The following is a 23,860-nucleotide window of genomic DNA, read 5'->3' on the forward strand; positions in this document are numbered from 1 at the left end:
GGCTGAAGCACCTCGGAGAGAGAGAAAAAAGACAGACATCAAGGGGTGGGTGTGTGCTCCAGGACGGACATCCATTCCATTTCCATGCTTCCCGTCCAGCAGGCATGTACTGTACTAGCTATGGTACCTAGGCAGGTTCAGGGAGTTGTCGTTCCCGCGGTACGATAAGGGAAGATGGTTGGTTAGGTAGGTACCGTACCTTCCAGTGGGTGCTGCGGGAATGTATAGGCAGTAACTACCTGAGGTACCTTACACTGGCAGGTACCGTAGGTCAGGTAGAGGTGCCTCCAGGTAAGTACCTGCCTGTAGGCAGCTGAGGCCGCTCATTGGCGTCCGGCAAGGCTTCCGCTTCGCTGGGGCTGCCACCCCCCGCCCCTCGCCCCCCCGCCCCCCGGCAACCACCACCGCCCACCGCCGTCCACCGACTCCCGTCTCTCCTAACGAGCGCACCTCTCCACAATCCGACCTGGGAACCTAACTCTCCCTCCACCTCCTCCTCCAAAGCCCGGAAACCCGCTTTTCTTGGTCGTCCCCTCAACCCGGAGCCGACCCGCTCTCTCCGCTTGCTCCAGTTCCACCCTTCCGTCGCGTTTACATACCAAAGTTTACCGTCGGTCCCCGTACGTCGTTTTGTCGGAGCAACCCCGACGCGAAACCTCCATAGCAACCCGCCTTGGCACGTCGCGCTCCACGGCCTCGCCGACAAATGTAACAAGATATCGCGACACGCCTCGTGCCTGTTCCCCCGCGTCACCGCATCCCCGTCCCGCGTCTTGTTGACCTCCCACCCCGCCTGCTTTTGTTGTTCTTGTTGTTGTTGCTGTCGGGGCTCTCGGGGACTTGGGCAATTCAGACCGCCATCCTCCTCGACGCTGGAATCGCCCCGTGGCAGCGCCGTGGCAGCGCACCGCACCGCATCGGATCTCGCAAACCAAAGCAAAGCACCAAGCCCTCGCTTCTTCTCCCCCCTACCTACCTAGACCTTCCTCCCTCCCTCCGGCCTCGTGCCCCTTTCCAAATGGATCCCGATGGGGATTCCCAACCTACCCAAGGTGCGTCATTGCCGGCCTCGTTGCGCCCCGTCCCTCCCTTCTCCCCCCCTCCCCCCGGCGAGAGCTGACCCGCGGTGCATTCCAGCGACACAACCCATCTTCGACCCCCGCCGGTTAGGCCTGCAGACGTCGGGCTTTTCCGACGAGGACATCGCCGACATAATATGCATCCTCCTCCCCTACTCGGACTCCGCCCGCCAGGAGGTGCGCCGCATCGCCGCCGAGACGACCGAGCACATGGTGAGGAGGGAAGACGTCGACGGGCTGCCCTTTGACTACACCCTCGAGGATGACCTGCGCAACTTTGCCGCTCTGCGCTCCGACGTCGGGGACCACCACATCGCCCTTCGCTTTTCCTCCGAGCTCAAGAATCCCGCCCTCGGCTTCACCTTTGGCCGCGTCCCCAACCTCTGCGACATCTGCCTCCTCAACGGCAACCGTCGCGTGAGCAAGGTCCACTTCCGCATCTTCCTGAACCAATGGGGCGTCTTGATGCTCGAGGACATGTCCACCAACGGCACAATGGTCGATCTCGTCTTCCTCCGGCGGAGGGACCAGAACGGCGCCGAGACCCGGAGGACCCTGGAGAGCGGCTCCAGGATCAGGATCCCCATCAACCAGGGGGCCGGGGATGTCGAGTTTCTGGTCCGGATACCCAACCGCGAGGGCGAGGGCGCCGAGGCTTACAAGCGTAATCTCGACGCCTACCTGGCCAGGCAGTACGACCTTGCCGCCGACGCCAATGCCACCATCGTTCCCGGGCCAGGCGGTCACGTACGTCCGCTCCCTCCCCGGCTGGTTTGCTGCATGCTGACGAGGTCTGCAAGGTGGACATATTCCAGCCTGCCGCTGCGGCACCGGGGGCCCGCAACCACGGCGCCGCGGCCCGCCGGGCGGACGGAGGCCCGAGCCAGGCCAGGCCGCGCACCGACGGCTTGCCGAGGCCGTGGAACGGGTCCAACAAGTACAACCGCGTGTGCGAGATTGGCAGGGGCGCCTTCGCGACCGTGTACAAGGTGACCATGAAGCTCACCGGCCAGCCCTTCGCCGCCAAGGAGCTCGACAAGCGCAAGTTCATGAAGAACAACGTCCTGGATCAAAAGGTGGAAAACGAGATGCAAATCATGCGCAAGGTCAAGCATGTATGGTTCTCCCCAACGTCCCCGGCGTCATGCCGGCGCATCTGCTTACGCAACCCCAACCCCGGCAGCCCAACATCGTGGAATACATCGAGCACTTCGATTGGGACGACCGATCCCTCATCATCATCATGGAGTACGTGAGCGGTGGCGACCTGGGCAAGCTGGTCCTCGAGAACCCGGCCCTCTCCGAGAGCGCCACCAAGACGATAGCCGCGCAGCTGGTCGACGCCCTCGGGTACCTGCACGACATGAACATCACGCACCGCGACGTCAAGCCCGACAACATCCTCGTCCACTCCCTGAACCCCCTCGTGGTGAAGCTGACCGACTTCGGCTTGTCCAAGATGGTGGACAATGAGCAGACGTTCCTGCGAACCTTTTGCGGCACCCTGCTCTACTGCGCCCCGGAGGTCTACCCCGGCTACGCCGAGTACGACGAACACGGCCGCCGCCACCAGCGCAACCGGTATCGTCGCCCCGTGACGGGCCAGCGGTACGGCCATGCCGTCGACATCTGGTCGCTGGGCGGCGTCCTCTTTTACGCGCTGACCAAGATGCCGCCGTTCCCGGTCAGGAACGGCGCCAGCCACCCCGAGCTGCTCACCACCATCATGACGAGGCCGCTGGACGTCTCGCCGCTCATCAAAGCGAACGTTTCGGACGACTGCATCGACTTCATCAGCAGCATGCTCAATCGGAGGCCCGAGAGGCGCGCCACGGTGGACGACCTCAAGAACCACCCGTGGATCTCGAGCTCCTTCACCACCGTTTCGCGTTCCTTCGAAGAGGAGGCCGAAGAGGAGCTCCGCGTGACGGCCTCGCAGCTCAGCCTCGAGGACAACAGCCGGCTGGACCACGACGGGCGTCGCGAGCTGCGCGTTCCCAGCGACGACGGCATCACGGACGACGAGGATGTGGATTTTGACGCCAACGGGCTTCTCGGCTACGAATCGGAAAAGGAGAACTACACGTTTGGTCCGAACCACCAGCCGCGCCGTCTTTTCGGGGAAGTTGACCCGTCGGCGGTGCGGAGCACCGGCGCGGTGCCGCCGGATCGCCTCAACCTCCCGGCGTCGGCGGAAAGCTTCGACTCTACGGGGATGAGCGAGATCCTAGGAAACGATAGGGAAATCAAGGATAGCTTTGAGCCCGAGGACAGCCTCACGCCGCGCCAAACGCCGCAAAAGCCCCCGCCGGGCGCGGGGCTTGCGTCGTCGTATCTCTCTGCCGGCCAGAGCAGATCGGTCGAGGAGCTCAACAACATGACCTTTGACGTGGCGTCCCAGAGCCTCGGCGGTGCCGAGTCCATCCTCGAAAACCTTAACATGAAGTCGCGCGCAGTGTCGTTGCCCCGCTCGCACACCACCGGCGACCTCACCACGAGCAAGCGAAAGCCCTCGTGCGACAGCGACGCCGAGGACGAGACCCCAGGACAAAACGCCGGGCGCGGCCTCAAGAGGTTCCGGTCCGCGGGCTCGGCCAAGGCCGCCGCCCGGAAACCGATCGACAGCGGCGAGCGTGAGATTGTCGCCCCGAGGCCGTCTGTCCCCCCACCGCAGAGCGGACGACAGATGGACAACAGCGAGTATGTGCTTCTCGTCCAGATACCGTCCATCCCCCAACCGCAGAGCGGGCGACAGATTGACAGTCCAGTGCACAAGTCGACCTACTGGTCGGCCCTTGACAGAAGGACGTGGCACCTCGAATACCCGGAGATGACGCATCTGCAGCTCGATGCGTTCAAGCAGGCCGCCATGGTGCGAGGCGAGGATTTCGCGCCCGGAAAGACGCCCCTCTGGGACCTGGCCATGAGGTACTTCCCGCCGACCAACTGCGAGCGGGTCGGGAGGTCCGTCAAGGAAGCGCAGCAAGGCGGCTTGGACCCAGCCGCCATCCCGTCCACGGCGAAGACGGGCAACAGCGCGCCGGCCACGCCTCCCAACACGGATGATCCCGAGCCGCCGTCGCACATGCCGGCTCCCCTGCAGTCGGATCCGGGGAGGCCCGTGGTGGCCTATCTGCAACCCGCGCCCCATTCCGCGCTCCCCGACGACCTGTGCATCGCCATTACCGAATCGATGGTGTCCTGGGGCCGGGCCTTTGAAAACACGCGGTCCTACCCGGACAAGGAGAACAAGAGGGTGCCTCTGGTCGCCTTCAAGATCCTCCTCTGGAAGGCCGGCTACGACCCGGCCAAGAACTTCCGCCCCTGGAACCGCGCCGCCGAGCCCGACGAGGAACAGTTCCGCTTTTACATCTCCACCAAAGCCACCGCCGGCATCCACGTCAACGGCGCCCACCTCCCCTCGGACGACCCCAAGAACCCCGCCGCTCCGTCCAAGCACTGGATGGCCCTGCACGACGGCGACACCGTCACGGTCTCGAAAGCCCCGGGCCAGCCCGCCGCCATGAGCTTTGTCTTCCGCTGCCTCTGGGGGGGCAGCGCGCGCTCGCGGCGCAGCCTGGGCCAGCCGTACCACGCCGAGCTCGTGCCCGCCGGCGTCGCCGCCCGGCTCGACGAGGTCTGCGGCCGCGCGGAGCGCAAGATGCGCAGCCTCAGCGAGCACGACCTCAAGATGGAGGAGGCGAACCACGACGCCGACGAGCGGGCCAAGCACGTGGACCGCGAGCGCCAGAGGTCCAGGGAGTTTGAGCAGCGCCGGCTCGAGGCCTGCCGCGCGCTGAGGATCCGGCGGCTGAGCCCCGCCCCCGGGGTGACGCTGGGCGAGGAGTCGGCGAGCCAAACCCCCTGGTCCTCGTACGTTCCCGGGAACAGGACGGTGCCGGCTTTGCGGCATGCCTCGCCGGCGACGTTGGAGCTGCTCAGGGGCGCGAGGAGAGGGTAAAGAGAGCAGGTGTGATAAAAAGAAAAGATGAAAGGTGGGCTTTGGGATTTTGCGTGGTGTGTTGGGATTTCCATGTTTGTACATCACCTTTCGGTGTTGGGAAGCAGAGGGGTTGCTGAAGGAGGTATTTGGCATCAACTCCTCCCTGGTTTGTTTTTGAAAATTTTCTTTTCTTCGTTTTCTTGTCTTTGTTATCGGCCTGTAATCCCTCTTGCTTGGAAGACACTGTCCCCTCTCCTTGATATTATAACAGTCGGATACCTTACCGTTTCTTGTCTCTGGGACAACCGGGAGTTGTCGGGTGGGGGGAGACGAAACAACATACACGTCCGGTCGTCGGTTTGTAGGGTCGGTCTTCACAAACAGCCATGGTTCATTGTTGATTGTCGTGATGGAGGAAAAAAAAATGGAAGGAATATCTGATCCTGTTCTTGGGGTTCTTTTTTATTTTGGTTGGCAAGACAAGGCATCACACATCATGCATACAATGGTGGGGGCTATGGAGTTGGTTTGTGTTGTCTGGTGATTTTCTTGGCTTGGAGGCGGCGGAGTTGGGGGTCGAGTAGTTCGTTGTTTGCGATTCTCTGGCCGGCTGGCTGATATGTCGAAGGGTGGTAGATCTCCCAAGAGGGGGGGGGGGGGGGGGGGGGAGGCGGTATACGGTATTATACTAACCGAAGGGAGGAGTTGAATCTTTGCGGTCATGTCGTTTTTGAGTCGATGTTGAGAATGAGGAGACGAACCCATAAAGCACGGCCTCGGCGAGGTTCTGCATCTCGGCGGAGAGACACAGAGGCCATATTGCCCTCCCTTTTTTTTCTTTTTATCCTTCAGGTGCCGAAAACGTCAACGCCGAATCTCAAACCCCTCCTCCCCGTCCACAACCTCCCTTTCCTCCTGTTCCAGCTTGCACACGTGGGCGTGCTTGGGGCCCTTGTCGACGTGCCGCAGAAACTCCCTGACGTTGTCCTCCTCGCCCTGGGCCTCGCCCTCGACCTTGTCGTTTTCCGTGTTGCGAACCCAGCCCGTGATGGCATGCTCGACGGCGCGGTTACGTGTAAAGTATCTGTTTTTTTTTTTTTATTTATCGCACATGTTTGGGATTGCGAGGGTGCGGCGGACTGGTTAGCTATACTAGTCTACCTCCTCCGGACACGATGGGGACGCAGATGTCAGGAAGCAGCCGCAAGCATGACCTCATGCGGGACGCGTTAGACACGTACCGGAAGCCAACCCCTATGAATGCGTTTTTTCCAAAGTCAGCATCAGGAGGCGAAATCAAGGCCGGCGTGCCTAGACCGGATGAATGGTACCAAACAAGACAAGGAAAGAAAACAAAGAAGGAAAAAACACTGATCCGTACCTTGCACTGTGCCATGAACACGAAAGTACACCTGGAGGGGAGGGGGGGACGAGAAACATCATGGTAAGCCGGAGCCAATGACGACGGGTTTGAATTGCCCACTCAGCGAAGGGGGGGGAAAGGGGGGGGGGGAAGGGGGTGCCAGGCCTACCCTCTTGAGAGCCATCCTGTCCAGTCGTTTGATGATTCGGCACGACTGGGATGTTTTTTTGTATGTCGTCAAGGAGAGTGCAGAGAGGATCCGAGGGGACCTTGTTTAGCTACCCGGGAAGAAATGGAAGCTTGCTTCGATGGCGGGGTCTTGGTATGTAGTAGGAATTATTAGGCCAACGTTCCGGTTGAGACTTATACCGAGCGAGACTGGGCGATGGAGGGGGACGGGAACCTTGATAAGATAAAGAGCGGCCGTGCCTCGCTCCCATCCTACAAGCATTGCCTCACCTCGCAATCCAGAGAGAGGAGAGAGACAGACGTCCTGCGATGTTGTCGTCTGTTATAATTCGTTATCAACACTAAAAAATACATAAAAAAACCATGCATGTCAGAACAAGAAAGTCTAGCATGCGTCGGATGCATTTCATCATCTAGCCGTTGTACAAGAGGGACAAGACTCAGCCCAGTCTAGGTGCGATTACCATGTGCCCAAAAACACATCCCCCCATCCCAACCCACCTCACCCAGCCGCCTTCGCCAGCCCAACTCTCCTTGCAAAGAGACGAGACAAAAGAGGAGGTAGACAACCTGCACAAACCAAAACGTACACACGCAACCCCCTTCCATCACAAACAAAGCCTCTGAGCCAACCCCCCCCCCCCCCCCCCAACCCCACAAACCTCTTTCGTAGCGCCGCGGGCAGCCGATCGATGGATCGACCCTCGGCGGCTTCGTCCGTCATCTCCTCTCACTTGGCCCCTTCAAAGCTGTATTGCAACCATCCGCCGAGCGCCCTCAAGCTCTCCCACCGGACGTTCTCGTCGGCCTCGCCCATGAGCTCCATGATCCTCGTCTTGAGCCCCAGCTTCTCAAGCTGGCCCCGCTTCTCGGGCACCTCCCTCACGAGGCAGCCGACGTCGTTGCAGGCGATGGCCAGCACCGCCTTGTCGTTGTCCCAGGGCTTCTTCATGATGTCGGCCAGCCTGCGCACGAGCTCGCCGTTTTCGTGATCCAGAATCTTGCGCGCGTTTTCGGCCCAAAACACCTCGCTCCGGTGCGGCGGCGACCAGCGCAGGTGGCCCGAGTTGAGCTCGCCGACGTACTCGTCAAAGGTGGTCTTGGTCTTTGTGTACTCGTCGACGAGCTCGCGCAGCTTGTCCAGGTCCTCGCGCAGGTCCGGGTCGGTGAACTGGCGGGTCTGGAGGTTCTGGAGGAGGGCGGGCAGGCGGGCGAGGACGGCGGTCGGCAGCAGCGTGTTTTGGTTGGCGGTGAGGAGGTTGAGGAGGGTCGAGACGAGGAGGCGCGTCGTCTTCTCCTTGGGGGAGAGGCGCAGGAGCTGGGTGTAGAGGAGGACAATGTCGTACTCGCTGGGGGATTCGGTCAATTCGCAAGCGTCCCAGGGGGAGATGGATGGTTGGGGAGGGAGCCGGGAATGCTTACTCGTTCAGGTCGTCCCCCATGTCGGCCGCCTCAAAGCTCAGCTGCCACATGACCAGCAGCACCCGATACAGCAGCTGCAAGCCAACCCCGCCGCCGAGCGAGCCCTCGAAGCCGCTCCTCGACGAGGATGACGACGGGCCGGTCGTCCCGCTCCACAAGCTCGCCGAGGCGTCCTTGTTCCCCACGCCCGCGGCGGCCCTCAGGATCTCCACCAGCGGCGTGACGGTCTCGCTCCTCTGCCGCCAAAACCGGGTCCGCGCGGCGCGGCTGTAGAGCAGCGAGGAGCAGGCCTGGACGCCAATGTCCTGCAGGCCGGCGTCCGAGCTTTTGATCAGGGACGACAGGTAGGTCAGGAGGACGGGCAGGGCGCGGTCGATGGCGTGGGGGGACTCGTCGCGGGAGCCGGCCAGCAGGCCGACCAGCACGGTCGAGGTCAGCAGGGGGATGGCGGCGTCCGGGCTGGGCGACTGGGCGAGGAGGGGGAGGAACTGGCGGTAGGGATCGGAGGTGGCGACGATGGCTTTGCAGAGGGCGGGGACGGCTGGTGAGAAGGAGGACGAGGGATGGTTAGCGTTCTCTTGCGACTAGACACAGACAGACACGCCATTGGCTCGAGAGGGAAGGCAAAAAAGAGGCGAGCGACGTACCGTTGAGCAAGTCGCTCAAGAGAACGAGGAGGTACTGGACGACATCCTGACGCTTGGCGGCGGACTCGAGGACGCTCTGGGAGCCGGGCTCGCCGATGAACAAGAGGCGGTAGGCGTCCAGGTTGGACTCGACGGTCTGCTGGCGCGCCTCCTTCTTGACCCTGTCGACGGCGCGGATGCGGGCGAGCTGGTCCTCGGTCAAGGTTCCGGCGCGGACGACGCCATCCCAGGGAATCGGCCGCTGGCGGATGTTGTTTTGGAGGGAGGCGAGGTAGGTTGGCGGGTCCAGGGACATGATGCAACGGGAGGGGGGGGGGGGGGGGGGGATGCAGCAGCGTTTTCTCTGCTGTCGACGCACGAATGCAAAATGGCTCGTGGTGGACAGCGGGAGCTGGATGGACCGGGGGGGTGGGTAGGTAGGTAGGTAGGTACCTAGGTGGGAGGAGGAGAAGGATGGTGGTGTTTGTTGGAGCGCATCGAGGTCCAGCCCGGTCTGGGGGTCCCCACCGTGCGTGCATCTGAGAGAGGCACGGAGAGGCGCTCCATGAGGGAGGCAGCATCTCAGCAGCGACCAACCAAGGTTCCGTAACCGGCGGGGTGGATCTCGGAATGCTTGGCATCTCATCCCCTACGGCCTACCGGGCGGTCGTTGCCGTCCTTTCACGGATGGAGCAGGCCTCGTACGGTTCTCAAGGTAGCGTTAGGTACCTTGGTGGTATGTACTATACATGCTGTGTACGCAGCACAGCAGAGCCGACGGCGAGGTGGTGACTGTACTGGGTAGTGGTAGGTCTTTCCATACGACACGTTACGCCAAGGAGCAGATCTCTATGCAAGCCCACCTGTATACTGTGTACATACAGTAACACAGTAGTATAGTAGATCATAGTAGGTTCGGCCCCGCCCTGCCCAGCATGGATCACGATAGGATAACTACCGTGTGCTTGTACGCAGTAGTACTGCGTACTACGTACAACAGATGCCGTCGGTGTCGATAACGCGGGGTGTTGCCAAGAGGTCCTTGGGGTCCAGCCGAAGCGATCTGGCCGGGACCGGGACCGGGGACGCGAGGTGAGGTCCATCCCATCCATCCTGCTGTGCGGTCAGCGCCCGGAGGGGCAAGGCGGACGAGAGCCAAGACCGCCACTCGGTCCGCCGTAGCAGCCCTGCAGCTCTCAGCGTCACCGACCGCTGCCAACTCAGCCGTGGCTCCATTCACGTTGGAAGCCTGTGGAGGAAGGGGGGTTGTTTGGCGAAAGTCGGTCGCGACGGGGAATTTGACATGTTCAGGAACCCGGCGAATCATGAGCCGTTGTTTGCTTTTTTTGGAGGATGAGATGGGTGTGCATGTGTGTGTGTGGGTGGGTGAGTGTGTGGGTGGGTGAGTGGGTGAGTGGGTGAGTGGGTGAGTGGGTGTGTGTGTGGGTGTGTAGGTGGGAGCGTTGGATCCTTGTTGTGTCATTCCCCTGAAGAAAATGCGAGAGGTTGGGCTCACGCCTTGGAACGTTGAAGAAGTTGGGGAGGTTGGGAACACGCGAAACGCTCGCTCGCTCGCTCGCCGCCCGCCGGCCAAACAAAACCGGTTGCAATAAATCCCGCCTTGCAGCTTCACCGCCCAACTTTTTTTTTGCATTCCTTTCCTGCTTTTCCCAGGTCCCGAAAAGGCTGTCTGCGTGCAGCTTGGGGGTTCGCGACTTGCATCGCAAAAAGCTGGCGCGGCGTTTCTGCTCCAAAACACGCCTCGATCACGTAAAAGACGAAACGAAGCCGCCATAAAAAAAGACACACGGCCCAGCCCTCACATTCCTCGGGTGGATCGCGCACCGAGTCAGTTGCCAAAGAAGTACAGGGACCATTCCCTGGCACGTCCATCCGTCGACAGCCACTCAACGCGCCCCGATAGCGTCCACCAGCTCGAGTCAAATCCGCAACGGGGGGGGACCTGACCCTCCTGAACCCTCGGATCCCGACTCGGCAGGCCGAAACAAAACCACCGCCGCCTCCGCCCCGCCCCGGCCCCGGGAGCTCGGCGCCGGCTCACCGGCCAACCGTCCCCACACCGTCCCGGAGCTCCTCCGGGCCGCCCTCCTCCTCCTCCGCCGCCGCCCTTGGAACCCCCTCCGATTGGGTGTACCTCCAAAAAAAAAAAAAAAAAATGACGCCCCAGCCATTTCCGCGGAAACCCCTTTCCGCCCTCCGCCTGGCCCTCGTGCTCGCCGGCTTCGCCTGCCACCATGCGGCCGCCGTCCCCTACCCGCGCGACCAGCGCAACGCCATGATCGCCGCCGGCTACGGCTACCTCCTCCCTCGCCAGGACCAGTGCCACCAGCCCTGCGGCTACCAAAACATGTACTGCTGCGAGGCGGGCACCCAGTGCTACACGTCGGACGGCATCGCCGGCTGCTCGGCCTACGCCGGAGGCGGGTGGGCCTGGTACACGACCACGTGGACCGTCACCCAGACCTTTACGCGCACCTACAACTCGTGGATCCCCGCCGCCACGGGGCCCGACGACGGCGGCGACTGCGTCCCGCCCCCGGGCTCGGGCCAGATCGCCTGCGGCAAGATCTGCTGCGCGAGCTGGCAGTACTGCGCCCACCGGGGCCAGTGCATGGCCAACAACCAGGGGCCCCTCCCCGTCCCGGGCCCCGTGCCCACCACCTACACGTCCGACGGCGTCACCATCACCACCCAGTTCAGCCCGCCCTGGCGCGTCACCAGCAGCACCCTCGACGGCGGCGACGGGCCGACGCCCACCGCCGACGACCCGGCCGCGTCCGACACGGCGGGCATCGTCGTCCCCGGCGACGACCCCACCACCGAGGAAGGCGGAGGCGGCCTCAGCGGCGGCGCCATCGCCGGCATCGTCATCGGCGCCCTGGCCGGCGTCGCCCTGCTGCTGCTCCTCTGCGTGTGCTGCGCCGTGCGCGGCCTGTGGCACGGCATGCTGGCCGTGCTCGGCTTCGGCAAGAAGAAGAACAAGGGCGGCAGCGACTCGAGCTCGGACCACTCCCGCCGCGACAACCACAGCTCCTGGTACGGCGGCCGGCCGTCGTCGGCCGGCGCCCGGAGCGAGAAGAAGAAAGGCGCCGGCCTGCTCGGCCTCGGCGCCCTGCTGGGCACCCTCGCCCTGCTGCTCGGCCTCAAGCGCGACGGCAAGAAGCGCCAGGGCGGGTCCACGGTCAAGTCGCGCAGCGACGTGAGCAGCAGCTACTTTTCCGAGTCGTACACTGGAACCAGTAAGAACCAACCCCCCCTCCCCCCCTCCCCTCAAACCCCTCGCCGAGCGAGCCGACCCAGAACGCAAGAAAGAAACCGACCGGGCAAAAACGCTAACGCGCACGCTCCTCCTTGGCAGGCTCCCGCAGCAGCGACAGGCGAACCCGCCGCTCGCGCCGCTCCAGCCGGCACAGCCACAGCCGGACGCCGAGCCGCGTGACGCGGACGACGCACACGACGCACACGCACACGCGCTTGTCGCGGGCGCCCTCGGCGAGGTCGGCGAGGTCGCCCAGGTCGCCTAGGCCGTAGGCGCCACGGTGATCAAGAGAGTGTAGGGGCGGGCGGCCAAATGCGAAACCCGGCGAGCTTACTATACTACCCACCACCCAACGGGGCCCGTCGTCGTCCGTCGTCTTTCCCTGCTCGCCTGACCGACCGACCGACCGACCGGCCGGCCGACCGGGGGTTTGCCATGGAGGCATACATACGTAGTAGGCAGGTCATTGGCCATCTCATGGTGCCATGCCCCTCTTTGGCATCTCCCTCATTTGTGCTGCTGCTGTATTTTGATGTTCGTTTCTTGAGCGTATTTTAAACCTTTGTGTTTGATCGATTTTGGTTTCTCTTTTCTTCCCCCCTTTTCATTCCCACGGCGTCATGGAGTCCTTTTTTTTTTTTTTGGTTTTCTTTTCTTGCAGGTAGACAGACATCCGGAAACAGAGCAAAGAACGGAGCTCTCTCAGGGGAGCCGGGTGTGGGCGGCCAAGACCAGAGGGGGGGGGGGGGGGCAGGATGAATGGCGAGGGGGAGGAAAAGCAAGAGGTATGACGGGAAATGATGATGAGCGATGATTTGACGACGATGAGAGCATAAGAGCATGAGAGCACGAGAGCAGGGGGCGGGATCGCAAGGAGATGCCAGCCTCCATGAGGGTGTGGCGAATGTACCTAGTCGAGGGAGAGCGCGGCGTGGTAAATACACAGTAAATACCTTAAGCAACAAGCTCCACACATGTGTTTCTCTCACATGGCTTTTTTTTTCTCTCTTCACATGTGACAACACCTGTTCTGTTGGCGTGTGGGCTTGGACGGGCGTCTTTTCTTTTGTGCCTTTTGCCTCTCGTTGGCCGGGATCGAAACGAAAAGACAGAGAGAATCATCATCAGACGGAGCATGTCGACCCTCCCAAGCCAACCTGCCGCACCAAGCCTGCCCGCCCAGCACCTCTTCCAAGGCGTTCGTAGGAAGGAGATTCCAAACTTCGACTCGGCAAGGGTCGGTCGAGGAAAGAAAAAAAGAAAGAAAGGAGCGCTCGCGGAGACCCGGATGGAAACCTGGAGGTATCATGAGGTATCATTGGCATGTGAGACCAACACCAGCGGTGGTTCGAAAAGGATGCCCATTTTTGCCGTACGTAGCGTTTTTCTTTCCCGCCACGACACAAAATGCAAATGCCCATGACCCCCGTGCCACTCCGGTTGAGACCCATAAAGCACAAAGAAACCCCATGGCTGCTGCTGCGTTCCCGTTTACTCCTCAACGACGTTGCCCTTCTCCGAAACGTAGATACCGTCCAAGAACTGGCGAGAAAGTTAGCAAGCGCCGTACGCAATTTCCCGTCTCCTCTTTGGTTGGAGCGGCTGGATGGGGACGGCAACTTCGGCCGTCCGGGTGGTGACGAACCTTGCGGATATCCTTGTTCCGCACCCTGCAGATCTGCTGAATGTCGGCGGCGCTCTGGGAGACGGCCTCGAGGGAGTTGCCGAAGATGATGAGCTCGTCCTTCTGGGCCTTGGAGATCTCGACCTCCACACCGCTCTGCATGACGACGTTCCGGACGCGCTTCTCGCCGACGAAGTTCCTGCGGTGGGGCAACGCGTCAGTCTCCTCCGTCCATTCCGCGGATGCCATGTGTCCCCGTATCCATCGGCGTCTCCTTCATCCCTCGCTCCCCCTCCCCCTCCCCCTCCCCCGCACGCTCTCTCTCTCTCTCTCTCTCTTCTCGTCATGTCCTATCCTCCCTCCTCGCTCCTGGTCGCGCGGCAAAGCTCCCTCCCAGCCATTGGTAACGTACCGGATCTCAACCTCGTAGTTGCCCGTCTCGTTGTTCTTCTCCACGTTGACGTTGATGGGGAAGTGAGCATAGACGTAGCGCAACTTGTACTTGAAGCCCTTGGTGACGCCGATGATGAGGTTGTTGATTATCGTCCGGACGGTGCGGAGGGCGGCGACGTTCTTGCGGTTGCCATGGTGGATCTCGAGGCCGATGACGTTCTTCTTGATGACCGAGAAGTTGACGGCGATGTGGCTAAGGTCCTTGACCAGCTTGCCGCGCGGGCCCTCGACCGTCACGATCCTCGCCTTGATCGAGACCTTGACTGTTGCAGGGAACGCAAGAGGTTAGTCCATCTGAGCGATACACCGGGTTGTGGGCTCTTCTTCTGCCCAAGCACCGCAGCCAGCCCCTTCCAAAGAAGCCCTTCTCCCCCGCCCTGGATCCTCCATTCTCGGTCGCTGTCATCGTTGTCGTTGCAATTGCGTCGAGCTATCGCTGCCGGTCGTTGGTTGCGAGGGTTTGTGATGCCGAACCTCGTCTTCTCTCTGTCTCTCTCTTCCTCCACATCCTCGGGGCTGCTGCTGCTGCTGCTGCTGCTGCTGCTGCTGCACGCTCAAAACATCGGATCACAAGGACGACGTACCGTTCTCCGGGACCACGATGGTCTCCTCACTGTGGATGTAGCGCATCTTTGCGTCGGTATCTGGGAGTGAGGAGGGGCGGGTGTTGCTTGTCGTCGAGGTTCAACAGAGGTGGGCGGTGGTTGGACCCAGTGTCTTTCGAAAAAACGACGATTTTGCGGCGCGGATTAATTCAACTTGTGTGCGCCGATGTGCCAAGAAGAAAAGACCGGGCTTCGGGTAGGGCAGAGGGGCAAGGCGATTCATGGTTGGCCAAAAATGCGCAGAGGTGGGAGTCGAGGTGGAGCCGCCGCCTCCCGTGTCAAGTCTAACCCTGACCCTCTGCTTTTTCAACGACCGCCCCAACAGAACCCTGGAATCTACTGTGTCCTATACGCAGTAGTGGTATACTATAGTATTACTGTGTACAACACACGAAGCTTGCCGGCAGCTCAAACACGCGTTTGCTTGTACGGCTTCAGGTGCATCGGCTGTGCACTCGAGCCCCTGTCCGAGCCATTGGAAACGGGTCTGCCTACCTGTCTGTCTGCTTGCTTGCTTGCTTTTGGAGACAGGCGGATCCGAGAGCACCTTGCAGAGGTTGAGCCGGGAAACAGAGGTTCGAGACCCAGGGTTAAAGCTGCTTCTCATCTCACCTATTCAGGGTGGACATTGGCAAAAGATTGCTCGTAGAACCCTGGCGTCTGTCCGTGTCGGATGCCACCAATCAACAAGCCACCACCTGCCAGGACGGCGATGCATACTATATCTCAACGATGTAGGTAGGTATTGAATCAACAGCCCGGTACCTTGCTTCCAGCCAAGGCACCATGCACGCTTCCCAACTCATGTATACCACCTGCAGGTATGACACAGTAGGAACCGTCAACAGCGAGGTGGTGCTGTGTACGCACCAAGGTACCTAGACTGCACGCCCAGGAGGCTTGCTGTCCGCTCCAGCCACGGATCGACCAACCCATCCAGCCGTCGTGGTGACACCGAACGCCCCGATGCCTCTCCGATGGTTTTTGCTTCCCGTTCCCGGCCTCTCCAGCCTCCCAAACGAATGCTCCCGTCCGGCCCCGTCCGGATCATACGTACTACACAGTACAGACATGGAAACCCCCCCATGCCCCTGCGAGCCGCGCCAAGACCTCCCAGGAGCCCCACTTCTCCCGGCCGCCCGCCCGCCGCAGCTTCACTTACTTGCCTGTGGAGTCAACAAGAGAGCGCCGTGCCATGTAAGGTACCGTATCAACACCGACCCGCGCATCTTCCCTCCCCTCCCCTTCTTTTTATCACAAACATCCGAAGCGCCTCTGTTCTGCAGGCTGCGCGACAAGGCTGATTAGCCCTCCAAGCTCCCGTTGTCCAGCCCGCACAGCCGACGCCATCCGCATCCCGCCACCGTCCCCCGAGGTCACGCATCCTGTTGAGCTTCCCTCTCGCCCCCCCCTCCCCCTCCGGCGCCGCCTCCTTACCCATCCCACTGAGCTTCACAAGACATACCTCACCACATCCGATCAGCCTCCTCGCCCCCTTCCTCCTCGTCCTCCTCCTCGTCGTCTTCCTCCTCTTCGCCCGCCATGTCCTACTTCTTCGCGACCCCCGTCGACATCGACATCGTCCTGGACGAGGCCGACGAACGGGCCATGGTCGACGTCAAGCTCGACAAGAACCGCCGCGAGAAAGCCCCCCTCTACATGGACGGCGAGTCCGTCAAGGGCGCCGTCACCGTCCGCCCCAAAGACGGCAAGCGGCTCGAGCACACGGGCATCAAGGTCCAATTCATCGGCACCATCGAAATGTTCTTCGACCGGGGCAACCACTACGAGTTCCTGTCCCTCGTCCAAGAGCTCGCCGCCCCCGGCGAGCTCCAGCACCCCCAGACCTTCGACTTCAACTTCAAAAACGTCGAGAAGCAGTACGAGTCCTACAACGGCATCAACGTCAAGCTCCGCTACTTTGTGCGCGTCACCGTCTCGCGCCGCATGGCCGACGTGATCCGCGAAAAGGACATCTGGGTCTACAGCTACCGCGTGCCCCCGGAGCTCAACAGCAGCATCAAGATGGACGTCGGCATCGAGGACTGCCTGCACATCGAGTTCGAGTACTCCAAGAGCATGTACCACCTCAAGGACGTCATCGTCGGCCGCATCTACTTCCTGCTCGTCCGCCTCAAGATCAAGCACATGGAGCTGAGCATCATCCGCCGCGAAACCACGGGCGCCGCCCCGAATCAGTACCACGAGAGCGAGACGCTCGTCAGGTTTGAGATCATGGACGGGTCGCCCTCGAGAGGCGAAACGATACCGATTCGCCTGTTTTTGGGCGGCTTCGATCTGACCCCAACCTTCCGGGATGTGAACAAGAAGTTTTCGACGAGGTACTACTTGAGCCTGGTGTTGATTGATGAAGGTTAGCTCCGTTTTTTCTTTTTTTCTTTCGTTTTACCCCCCCACCCCCTTCATTTTCCTCGCCTCTCCCTCCTCCAACTTGTCATGCTAACTTCACCGCCTTCTTCCCCCGCCCTCCTCTCCTCAGACGCGAGACGCTACTTCAAGCAATCCGAAATCATCCTTTACCGGCAACCCCCCGAGTTGACCAACGGCCCTGGGCAAGACTCACTATCCGCCCCGCCACCCGACGACAAGCGGGCGGTGTCCGTCCAGGCATGATGAACCAGCCAAACATCGTCTCGGAGCGTTTGGTTGTCGCTGGTGCTGTAATGACAGGAATAAAGGGCATTCTGGGTGGGCTTTGTAGGTTTGTCTGTCTGTACGTAGGGCAGGGAGAGAGAGACGCGGGGAAGGGTTCCTGGGTGATTCCTCGGCATAGGCACGGCGTTGGGTCAGGAAACACATGCTTTTGTGTTCTAACTTTTTTTTGTTGTTTTTCATGAACGGTACACCAGTAGCTGGCGAAACACAGGCCTTTGCAACCCATGTCCCACCATGACCAGTCCCCGGAGAAGCAAACTCGAAGGAGTTGGGTCAACCAGGGTCCCGGGGTGATGATGCACAAAGCCAAAGTCGCCTACACTAGACATCGGGTCGCCGGCAAAGCTGTTTCTAAATTACCCGCTGAACCTCCTGAACACCAACGAGGCACCCTGCCTTACACGGGAAGGAAATCATTACAGGTACAAAACAAGAACAAAAACACCTGGACATGGCCTTTGCTTGCACCGCTAACCCAAACGCGCATCCATCCATACTCTCCCCCCCTTACCCTCTACCCTCTACCCTCCTCCTTTCTCTCCTGCGCCCTAGTCTTCCCCGAGAGCACACCCTCTATGCCAAATCCATCATATCCCCCTCCCCCGTAAACGCAAACTGGTTGTTCTGTATCGCCACGATCCGATCCAGCTCCTGCTGATACTGCTTCCTCAGATCCGCCAGCACCAGGAACCTCCTCGGCGGCAGCTTCTGCTGCTGCTGCTCCCCGCCGGAGGCCGCCAACGAGGCCGCGAAGCTCTTGATTCTCTCCGCCAGCGCCTCGTCCCCGTCCTCCGCCATCCTGCCGGCATCCCCGGCCGCTTCCGAATCAAGCGCCTTGGCGAGATCGTCCAGGCCCGCCTCCAGGTCGTCGCCGCCGGCGGCGGGCGCTTCGTCGTCCTCGTCTTCGGGGGCCAGATCCTCCAGGATATACGCCTCCTCCGCCGGGACGCAGCTCAGCGCGTTCATCAACAGCAAATATTGCCTCGTCACTTGCGTATCCAGCGGATCGTCGGTCCCGTTGCCCGCAGTGGCAATCTTGTCCCCTTCGCCCGCCCGCCGCAGCTTCTGCAGCCGATCCAGCAGCACCGCCGCCGCGCCGCGGTAGTCGTCGTGCGCCACGCGCCAGGCGTACAAGATCTGGTGGTACGGGACGCCGCTGTTCGGGTCGCGAGTTTGGCGGCACTTGTCGGCGAGGATGTCGTCGACCTTGGTCTGGAGGCCGGCAAAGGGGAGGGCCATGAGCTCCTTGGTCTGGCCGGTTTCGCACATCTTTTCCATCAGCCGCTTGAGGTACGAGCGCTGCATGGCCTCGTCGTCCATGGCCAGCAGGGCGGCGTGGGCGTCGTCAAAGTGCGAGACGGTCGTGGCGGCGGTGAACAGCCGGCTGAGCATCTCGGCCTTGATGCCGGCGGTATCGGGGGTGTTTGGCTGGATGAACTGCAGCGCAAGGCGCGCAAACTCGACGACGTACGAGTGCGCCCTGGCCCGGTCGAAGAGACTGACAATGTGGGCGTAGTAGCTGGGCAGGCCGCTGTTCAGGAGCTTCCATTCCGTGTCGTCAAGGAGGCCGGCGCTGTGGCGGTCGAGGTTCTTGTGAGGGGTGCTGAGGCCGATAGCCGCCTTCCGGAAGTGCGAGGCAGCCGTATCGAGGTCGCGCAGCGCGAGGAAGACGCGGCCTTGCACATACGTCGAAAAGGCATCCTTCTCGGCAAAGGGATGGAGCTCAAGCGCCAGATCGGCCCGGTCCTGCTTAAGGAGCGAGCACTGGATGAGCCAGGTGTACAGGACCGTCGTGCTGCTGGGCGCGCAGAGATCCAGGACCAGGTCGGTGATGCTAGACAGCAGCGACATGTCGTTGCTCTCTGGAAGGCCGAACAGGTGGCCCGTGATGAATTCCAGGGCCGTGATGGTGTTGTTCTCGTCCTGGATGCTGCGCCTGGCCCACGCTGGAGAAGACGATCCGGACGCGCCCGACTTCGAGGGGGCTATGCTCAGCTCCGTCTTGACCATCCACCTCAGGTGTTCGAGTCGCCGGAGCGCGTCGATCAGTCGCTTGTACACCGAGCCAACGTCGAATCGAGAATGCAACGGCGAGGCGTCTTCGCTCTCGATGTCGAACTCCATGTGCACGAGAAGGATGAGCTGGCTGAAGAGGATCTCCCAATGCAGCTCAATGGTCTCCTGGACGGCACGGACGACCACCTTGCGGCCGAACCCCGTGAACGGCTCCCGGAGCTCCTGCGAGTTCGCCTCGCTTGTCGCGGTGATGAGGTCAAACAGCTCGTCATAGAGCTCCGCCGTCACCAGCCGGTAGTTCTGGCCCAGCGCGTCCACCACCTGCGCACAGTCCTCGTCTGTGATGGACGTCCAGAAGCCCGCGTGGTCCAGGAAGAGCTGCATCCGCTCGCTGTCCGTCCGCGTCGGCTCGTCGTACAGCTCGGCCCTCAAAGCTGCCCGGCTCAGCTGGTGCGTGCTGTCCGAGAAGCTCTCGAGGAATCCGAGACCGGCCGATACCAGAGCAGACACCTCTGCGTTCTTCTCTTCGGGGGTCGGGAGGTTGTAATAGAGACGATCCAGGTCGCTGCACTGCCGGACGGCGGCGATCAAGTCGGCGCAGGATACCCAAACCATGCCTTCGCGGGAATCGAAGACCAGCGACAGGGCCTCGCCCCGCTGCTTGTCAAGCTCGAGCAGCAGGCGCCAAAACCGCACCCACTGCGTTTCGCTGGTGTTCCGGAACTGCTCGTAATCCGCGCCGCCCGACGAGCTCCGGTCCAACGACGTGGCGGACCCGAGAACGGAGCAAATGGACTCGGCAATGCTCCTGCTCGATTTCGAACTCGACTCCTTGTAGGTCCCCAGGCCCCGTTCGTACATGGCCAGGGCTGTTTCGAGGGTGGACTTGGAGAAGCGGCCGGGGTAAAAGATGAGATCGAGCCACTTCTCGGTCGAATCCGTGGGGTTCCAAGGGCCCGACGCTTGCACCGTCGGCGGCGTAATATCGATGTGCACCGTTTTCCAGCCGTCCGAGAAGGGTTCTTGCCGATTCCTCACCTGCACCTGTAACCTGTGGACGCGGTAGCTGGTGTTGTTCTTCCACAGGATCCAGAGCTCGGGCCCCGAGGGCTGCTCGGCAATGGCGAAATCGGCGAGGTTCCACACGTCCAGCGAAGAAGGGCTGGGAGGGATAAGATGGGTCTCAGGGAAGCAGTCGGCGACGTGAAGCGACCCCCGATCATTCGCCTTGACCTTCCAGAACTTGAACTCGCCGGCGCCCACGGGAGAATACGTGACCACCAGGCTCTGCCCGTGGCCCCTCTCCAGGATCCGGATCAGGTTCGCCTGGGCAGGATCGACGGTCCACCTGCCGACTTCCTGGGGGTCGCGCCTCGTGTTCAGGATGTCGCCCGTGTACAGGATCTGGCCCGTCCGCACGTCCCAGACGCGCATCTGGTGGTCAAGGCAGACGGTAAACAGGAAGGCCGTGTCCTCGAAGCCCATGCTCGTCACGGCCGTCGATGCGGCTGCGGTCAGCTCCATGTTGATCTTTTCGTATCGGACGGTCGGGTTCCGCTGGAAAGGAACCAGCCCGCGAAGGCTCTGGCCCCATCCGGCAACATTGTAAATGGTCTCGTGCCACCCGGATCCGGCTGCTCGGGGGCCATCCCGCACTGTTAGCAACCGGACGAGACCCGACGCAGGGCCGCAAGGAGCTCACCGTTGTGATTCTTGTTCCTGTCAAACTTCAGGATGCCTCCGTCATGCATGGTGACGATCAATTGGTCGGCATTGACGACGGCGAGCCTGTGCGGGTGCTTGAAGCCGAAGCCCGGGGGCGTATACGAGCGGCACGCGTCGCCCAGGCCGCCCTCGGCAGCCGACTTCTTGCGGAAGTGCTCGGGGCGGAGCGTGACGGACCAGAGATGGTTCGACTGGTCGATGGCGAACACGCACAGCGCATCCTGATCTTGCGGGTCGGAAAAGCCGATGCACGAAGTGCGGAGGGCGCTCGGGAACCGCAGGTTCAGGATGAGGGGCGCGTCGGCCTCCTTCTCCTGCTTGCAGACGTCGGCGACGCGGAGGCTGAGGACGGTGCCGTGGTCCAGAACCCGCCACAAAAAGCCGCGCGGGGAGGTGTGGTGTTTCCTGTAGTAGATGGATGACGCCGTCGCGAGGGTCCTGGACCGGTAACCCTTCTCATCGTCGCTGGCTCGGCTGGAGCTCGATCTTGGGTAGGAATTCGGCGGCGCGACACGGATCTGGACGGTGGAGGATTGAGACGCGGGCTCTAGGCCAAGTCGCGTCTCCTTGTAGAGTATTTCAAAGTCTGCGGAAGCCATTGTACCCCCATGTACCGTCCACGATCGAGAAGGAAGGGGGCGTGGTTGTGGCTGGAGGTCGCGGTTTGGTCAAGTTGGAAGACGCGATTTGGAGCTGCAACGGCAGATTTCTGATCCACTCTGTTTGGAGAAAGCTTGGCGGGGAGCTTGATGTCACGGTAACGTTACGCGGTAATGTAAGATATCGTAACAGCTTGCCTGCCTGCCCGGCCTGCCCACTGCGCCAGGAAGAGCTCGCTGCGGTTTTCTGCCTACAGAGCTCCCTGGGTAGGTACCAGCTACCTAGGCAGGTAAATCGTCAAGAAGACATTCATGTCGTCGTTTTCCGAGATTGGCACGCCTTTGGAGCACAATAGCAATGTCATTGTTGTTGTTGTTGTATATGCACGCCATGAGATCATCCTCCCATGCCCGGTAAGAAAACACCTACTCCCGCCAAGACGCCAGCCTCCGTCCATGGTCTGCCTGTCTCCCATCATCGCGAACACCCTGTCCCATGTACCCAGTAGCAAACACATAATGACCTCCAATCCGCGGAAAAGAAGAAAAGAAGAGAGCCATCCTTCGTCCAGCATATAGAACCACCCACCGTGCCGAGCCTTCGTTGACCCTCGCGCAAAGCAAGCATCAAGTCCCAGAATTCCGGCAGCCCAACAACCGCAGCCCTTCCCGGCCTTATTCCCTCTCCAGGTCCTTCGGGCTCGGGTCGCCAATGCCGTCCTCCTTGATCGCAAATAGCGCTTCGCTCTCGGGCAAGCATGGGCTGTCATAGATCTTGGCTATCCTCGTTTCGCCGCGGCCCTTCTTGAGGCTGATGCGCGTCGTGGACGAGTGAGCGATGATGTTGCCGCCGATGGGCTTCTTGGGGTCCGGGTTGAACATGGCCGACGGGCCGCCGTCGACCTGAGCAACCACCTGGTTCGTGATGACGACGGCGATGCCAAACTCGTCGGCGAGCCGCTGGAGCGTGCGCATGAACTTGGCCAGGTGGGTCTGCCGCGAGTTCAGCTCGCCACGGCCCACAAAGTCGGTCCGGTAGAGGTTGGTGGCCGAGTCGACGATCAACAAGCTAAAGCGCGTCTCGCACATCATGGCAGCCGCCTGGTTGAGCAGCTGCAGCTGGTGGTCCGAGTTGTACGCGCGCGCGTACGCGACGTTGTCGAGCACCTCCTCCCCGGAGAGGCCGTAGCGATTAGCGACGGCGAGAAGCCGGACGGGTCGGAACGTGCCCTCGGTGTCGATGTACAGGCACTTGCCCTCGCCTCCGCCCATGTCGAAGGGGAGCTGGCATGTGACGGCCAGCGTGTGGCAGATCTGCGACTTTCCTGTGCGGAACTCGCCAAAGAGCTCCGTCACGCTGCCCGTCTCGATGCCGCCGCCCAGCATGTTGTCCAGCTGCTTGGATCCGGTTGTGATGCAAATCAGCTCGCTGCGCCTTTGGTGCATTTCGGTGGCCGTCGTGAACCCCATGGGAACGAGCTTCGAAGCTTCGCCGAGCAGCTTTGCCGCCTTTTGTGTCGAAATGCCCTTGATCTGCTCAAGCACCCTCTGCGGGGTGTAGGCGACGGACTCGACTGTGTTGAACCCCGCCTCGACCACCAGTTGGATGTCGCGTTTTGTCAACCCGCCAACTCCCTGTTGATTCGCGTCAGCAACACGGCACGCCGGGGTTTTCTTGAATCTCGCCAGCACCCACCTCGAGGGCAGTAAGAGGGGTAGGGCCTCCGGGATTGATCTGGCTGGCATCCTCGCCAACGGACATTTCGTCGTACCCTTCGTGTTCCGCCATCTTTTGGTGTCTTTGGGGATCAAGATGGGATGCGTGGACCGGCGTAGCGCCAAGAGAAAGGGGAAGAGGAGCGCAGCTGAGGCGGCAGAAAGTTGGGTGAAGAAAGAGCGCGCTGGGGATGCTGAAGGACACAAAACTGGCTCAAGGCATCAACGCGCCTCGCGAGCCCACCAAGACGCGGAACCCCGTGACCTCACTTTTAAATGGATGTCCCCTGTCTGACGGGACCCACTTTTGCCCTCCAGAGCCAGGCACCAAGCATCAACTCCTCTTCCTCAACCCAAACCCTGGACTCGGGCAAGGTGACCTTCATGGCTCTCCTGATGCTCAACTCGCGATCTCCGTCGTTCACCATTCCTGTTCTTTAGGCACTTGCTCGCAACGGCACCTCTGATTTATCGCTACCAAAAATACATATGAATTCAACTTGGAAACACCGATACTCACATTGGCTCGCCGATGTACCAAGGT

The 23,860-nt window shown here is 61.2% G+C and overlaps 8 protein-coding genes across 8 annotated transcripts; 3 read left to right on the plus strand and 5 right to left on the minus strand.

Annotated features, from left to right (window-relative positions):
• Nucleotides 1-1,018: 1,018 nt before the first annotated feature.
• On the plus strand, nucleotides 1,019-5,040 carry VTJ83DRAFT_2012 (uncharacterized protein; the record flags this gene model as incomplete). The annotated part of the gene is made up of 4 exons (XM_071008236.1): nucleotides 1,019-1,052; nucleotides 1,138-1,826; nucleotides 1,880-2,194; nucleotides 2,263-5,040. 4 exons carry the CDS (start codon nucleotides 1,019-1,021, stop codon nucleotides 5,038-5,040), a joined length of 3,816 nt encoding a protein of 1,271 aa, XP_070868552.1.
• An 846-nt stretch (nucleotides 5,041-5,886) lies between these two features.
• VTJ83DRAFT_2013 (uncharacterized protein) lies at nucleotides 5,887-6,569 on the minus strand (the record flags this gene model as incomplete). Its single annotated transcript, XM_071008237.1, has 4 exons — nucleotides 5,887-6,106; nucleotides 6,264-6,276; nucleotides 6,404-6,434; nucleotides 6,555-6,569. 4 exons carry the CDS (start codon nucleotides 6,567-6,569, stop codon nucleotides 5,887-5,889), a joined length of 279 nt encoding a protein of 92 aa, XP_070868553.1.
• A 735-nt stretch (nucleotides 6,570-7,304) lies between these two features.
• On the minus strand, nucleotides 7,305-8,938 carry VTJ83DRAFT_2014 (uncharacterized protein; the record flags this gene model as incomplete). The annotated part of the gene is made up of 3 exons (XM_071008238.1): nucleotides 7,305-7,923; nucleotides 7,997-8,537; nucleotides 8,644-8,938. The coding sequence occupies 3 exons, from the start codon at nucleotides 8,936-8,938 to the stop codon at nucleotides 7,305-7,307; spliced, it is 1,455 nt and encodes a 484-aa protein (XP_070868554.1).
• Nucleotides 8,939-10,798: 1,860 nt separating this feature from the next.
• On the plus strand, nucleotides 10,799-12,174 carry VTJ83DRAFT_2015 (uncharacterized protein; the record flags this gene model as incomplete). The annotated part of the gene is made up of 2 exons (XM_071008239.1): nucleotides 10,799-11,882; nucleotides 12,002-12,174. The coding sequence occupies 2 exons, from the start codon at nucleotides 10,799-10,801 to the stop codon at nucleotides 12,172-12,174; spliced, it is 1,257 nt and encodes a 418-aa protein (XP_070868555.1).
• A 1,219-nt stretch (nucleotides 12,175-13,393) lies between these two features.
• VTJ83DRAFT_2016 (60S ribosomal protein uL6) lies at nucleotides 13,394-14,609 on the minus strand (the record flags this gene model as incomplete). The annotated part of the gene is made up of 4 exons (XM_071008240.1): nucleotides 13,394-13,444; nucleotides 13,548-13,725; nucleotides 13,939-14,242; nucleotides 14,564-14,609. The coding sequence occupies 4 exons, from the start codon at nucleotides 14,607-14,609 to the stop codon at nucleotides 13,394-13,396; spliced, it is 579 nt and encodes a 192-aa protein (XP_070868556.1).
• Nucleotides 14,610-16,126: 1,517 nt separating this feature from the next.
• On the plus strand, nucleotides 16,127-17,218 carry VTJ83DRAFT_2017 (uncharacterized protein; the record flags this gene model as incomplete). Its single annotated transcript, XM_071008241.1, has 2 exons — nucleotides 16,127-16,958; nucleotides 17,085-17,218. 2 exons carry the CDS (start codon nucleotides 16,127-16,129, stop codon nucleotides 17,216-17,218), a joined length of 966 nt encoding a protein of 321 aa, XP_070868557.1.
• A 615-nt stretch (nucleotides 17,219-17,833) lies between these two features.
• VTJ83DRAFT_2018 (uncharacterized protein) lies at nucleotides 17,834-21,600 on the minus strand (the record flags this gene model as incomplete). Its single annotated transcript, XM_071008242.1, has 2 exons — nucleotides 17,834-20,910; nucleotides 20,979-21,600. The coding sequence occupies 2 exons, from the start codon at nucleotides 21,598-21,600 to the stop codon at nucleotides 17,834-17,836; spliced, it is 3,699 nt and encodes a 1,232-aa protein (XP_070868558.1).
• A 675-nt stretch (nucleotides 21,601-22,275) lies between these two features.
• Nucleotides 22,276-23,389, minus strand: VTJ83DRAFT_2019 (uncharacterized protein; the record flags this gene model as incomplete). Its single annotated transcript, XM_071008243.1, has 2 exons — nucleotides 22,276-23,235; nucleotides 23,297-23,389. The coding sequence occupies 2 exons, from the start codon at nucleotides 23,387-23,389 to the stop codon at nucleotides 22,276-22,278; spliced, it is 1,053 nt and encodes a 350-aa protein (XP_070868559.1).
• Nucleotides 23,390-23,860: the final 471 nt, after the last annotated feature.

Source organism: Remersonia thermophila, chromosome 2, assembly GCF_042764415.1.
Source record: "Remersonia thermophila strain ATCC 22073 chromosome 2, whole genome shotgun sequence".
NCBI classification, from domain to species: domain Eukaryota; kingdom Fungi; phylum Ascomycota; class Sordariomycetes; order Sordariales; family Chaetomiaceae; genus Remersonia; species Remersonia thermophila.